The following is a 3,758-nucleotide window of genomic DNA, read 5'->3' on the forward strand; positions in this document are numbered from 1 at the left end:
GTGAAAGAATCAGCCACAGCAATTGGTGGAGTATTAGCCACAGTGACAATCAAATAACCAGTAGATTGGAAAATTCCATCTGTAGATCCATCTGAATTGGTATTGTTAACATAATAAGGAGCATAGTCCGTTCCAACAAAATTTGTAGCAGGAATATAAATGACATTATTGTCATCCAACATTCTAATTTCTCCTCCGTAAAGAGTTTCCAGTGAGGTAAAACTGAGCTTTAAAACATCTCCAGATGTGCTGTAATCGTTGGAGACGACATTCGCTGTTACATTGGAGTTCTTTGAACAGTAAGCAGTATCATTGACAGCAACTGGTGCAACAGGAACCACATTGATGGTAATCTTGGCAGTAACAACATCAATGGTGTCAGAAATCTTAATTTGGAAGCTTTCTGAATAAACAGTTCCACTCTCTGGTGTATAGATCAACTTGTAAGTATTGGTTGTCACTGAGTAAAAGTCTTGGGTTGGGTAATTGACTTGGTCAATCGCAGAATATTCAACAAGTTGGAAAGAGCCTCGACTTGGTTTTGTAAGCATTGAAACATAGACTGTATCTAGCATGTCTTCATCTGTGTAGGACAAATCAAGAATGTTGTTTGTAGAATTCTTTGGTACATTGAAAACTCGATCACCACCTGTTGGAGGAGTATTCACAATTTTAACAAACACAAAACTACTTCCATAGAGAGAACCATCAGTAATTTGATATTCCCATGAGTCAATTTGAGGCTCAATTTGTGGAGGTGGTATGTATGAAATGTTTTGCTTATCATCAGATATGACAAGAGTACCAACAGAACCAGAACCAGCAGAATAGATGGTAATAGTATCGCTATTGATATCGTAGTCATTGGCTAACACATTGAGAACAGTCTTTGTGTTCTTTGCAACAACAAAATAGTCAGGAGTACACACTGGAGCATCATTGACAACTGTAACTTTGATATTGGCACTCACAGTTGAATTACCATCACTGACTGCGTATGTGAATGAATCTTCACTATTGAAACCAGTGGGTGGAGTATAATAAACATAGAGAGAATCATAGCTAATGGAAGAGTCATTCACAGCTGATGATCCAACACCAACCACAGTTAAAGTATCACTAGTGTCAGGATCAGAAATCATTCCACCATTATCACTGACATAGCTGAAAACATCAAATGCATTCTTAATAGAATTCTTGCTCACAGTATACGCCAAATCGATCAATTCAGGAGCTCTGTTTAAAATCTCAATATAAACTACAGCAGATGAAACACATTAGTTATTGGTAACATAGTAAGTAAATGTATCGTTACCAGCATAAGAGCCACTGAGGTATAGACAACTTTTCCACTTCCTGTCATGACCGCAGTACCATGAAGAGGTTGAGTGACATTCACCAATGTTAAATTCAAGAACGAGGATCAACATCATTCGACAATGGATAGATGGTAAAAGGAATTTGCTTGTACACTTGAGCATAGTCATCTTTGGCATTGGGGGAGCTATTCCAGCTGAAACAATGACATGATGATGGTTACAACTACAGAAGCGACCACCATGGCACTGATAATACCACCAACCACTGACGAGAAATAATCACAACATGAACACAAGTATAATATGTTGTGAGCGCAATAACAATGTTCAACAAAAGATGACAACATTTGAGAAATTTCGAAACTTACCTGTTTGAGCAATGGTTCCTCCTTTCTGTGAGAGAGGAGTTATGGTAACGACCAAAACATGGCATGTAAAATCACCATTGTTAAATAACAATCAAGAAATATGTGCCATCATGCATGTTGTTCACAATACATGAACAAAACCACCACATAAAACGTACCAACAAGGAAGGATTAATGCCAAAAACACTTCTACCAACAGTGGTAGAACCAAGTGTAATTTGTTCTGGCATTAGAAAAATAAGTTCAAGCAAGTACTGTTGTTTTTTCTAAAATGTTTTTGTTCCCAAATGTAAAACTGTCACCTGTTGCATTGTGCACAGTAAATAAGGTGGACAAGAACTTGCATCAGAACTAGTTTTCCTTCAATTCTGTTCAGCTTCAGAATGACAGATTACCTAGAGAACACAGCAGTGCGCAGATTCAAACTAAGTCTAAATGGCAAATGTTGTTCAATTTGAATTCGAAATTGATAAAGAACTTGCTGAAAATCGCATGTTTGGAGTTTGGATGCGAGAACTAAATTTACAGCGACAATTTTCATTTTCTAATTCAAACCGACACAAAAATTCAACACTCACCATCATCACAAGGCTGCGGTCATTCAATAATAATTTTAACATCATCCTCATGTATAGCAATACCAATTAATATTGTGCCAACACAACCGTTTCCGGATCTTTGGGAAAAGTAGTTGTACAAAAACCACTCGGAGCAGGGCAAGCATCATGGTAAACTGTCCCAAAATTTTTCTTGTGGGTTGTCTTTATTCAGAGAGATTTCGCGCCATATAAAATTTGTAACGGTCATCTTGACAAAAAATTCACTTGACACCAGGCCAATGAACTTTTCATCATAACAACAGCACAGCTCTGGCACGAGATACGTCAGTCTGAACTTGAGATGTCAATGATACGTGATTACATCTCTCAATTTTAGACGCATCTACAACAATCCGAGATGACGCGTTCCTGGTGCTTCAGAGCTATCTCCTCAAACCAATTTACTACCTCCGAGCTTTTAGTTCTTCATACAAAAAAACCACCTCCATTGCTAACCGACGAATTATTAGTATTCAAATGCCGAAACGGAATCAAATTATTCAAACCCCAATTTCAACGGCCACGAGTCACTCGGATGAAGAGTCAATGACGGAAGATGTTGAGAAACCATTCCAGCCCAACTCGGAATTGTCATCGTCTTCCATTTTTCGTTGGTGCTTTTCCATCAAGTTTTGTTTATCCTTTCTGATTGCCGTGTTCATCTTGTTTGGAGTGGTCATTATTTCTGCGGTATGGCTTGGAACTTTGATCCCACCCAATGTGGTTCTGAGTCAGGATGTCAGACGTGCTGATTTCAATGGAATCATTTCCAAGATTTCACGTACTTTGCAAGAAGTTGAATTATCGACAGAAGCCATGAAAAGTCAAATGAATCCCTTGTTGGATTTTAATGATTTTGAAAAATTTGAACTGGCTCTCTATTCTGCATACAAGTATGATTTTCAGAAAACACAAGGGTTGGTAAAAACATCACATTTTGGAGACAATAAGGGTAATGGAATTGGAATGACCATGATTCCTAGTATGGGTCCAATTCTCTTCAATTTCACTCCAGCTCAGGCAGTTGTTTACTTTTGCAATCCAGATTTTGACAAGTATGACCATTGTAAGAGAAATGCAGCACCTGACATGGTGTCCAGCTCTGGAAGCACTGCAGATTTTATGAATCGTTGCAATGCCTACCCAAATCTGTCATCATGGTTTCAAAGTTTTGTAATGGAAACAAGTGTGAATTTTGACACTTTTGTAAACTTTGTGACTTGTTTCAAGTTGGATGTGCCTGATGCTAAAGGAAACAAATTTAGACAATTCTTTTACAAATCTTTGACTGTGGTGAGCTTTTCAGAGTATTTGCACAATATGACCATGACTATTAGCGGTTCCAAGAGCTTCATTGTCGAACTTGGTACTGATTATCTATTAGCAAGTAAGTTGTGAAGCGATTTACTTTTTCGAATTTCGAAACTAACATTGAACAGTCGACAAACCTGACGTAAAAATGACCATCAAAA

General features: G+C 37.8%; 2 protein-coding genes across 2 annotated transcripts; one reads left to right on the forward strand and one right to left on the reverse strand.

The window, feature by feature from the left end:
• On the reverse strand, positions 1–1,917 carry C9374_000393 (uncharacterized protein; the record flags this gene model as incomplete). The annotated part of the gene is made up of 3 exons (XM_044693512.1): positions 1–1,258; positions 1,688–1,712; positions 1,846–1,917. Coding segments are annotated over 3 exons (1,355 nt in total), but the record flags the coding sequence as incomplete, so codon positions are not given.
• An 846-nt stretch (positions 1,918–2,763) lies between these two features.
• On the forward strand, positions 2,764–3,684 carry C9374_000394 (uncharacterized protein; the record flags this gene model as incomplete). Its single annotated transcript, XM_044693523.1, has 1 exon — positions 2,764–3,684. The coding sequence occupies one exon, from the start codon at positions 2,764–2,766 to the stop codon at positions 3,682–3,684; it is 921 nt and encodes a 306-aa protein (XP_044541429.1).
• Between the last annotated feature and the right edge of the window lie 74 nt (positions 3,685–3,758).

The sequence above is a fragment of the Naegleria lovaniensis genome, assembly GCF_003324165.1.
Source record: "Naegleria lovaniensis strain ATCC 30569 chromosome Unknown tig101, whole genome shotgun sequence".
NCBI classification, from domain to species: domain Eukaryota; phylum Heterolobosea; class Eutetramitea; order Acrasida; family Naegleriidae; genus Naegleria; species Naegleria lovaniensis.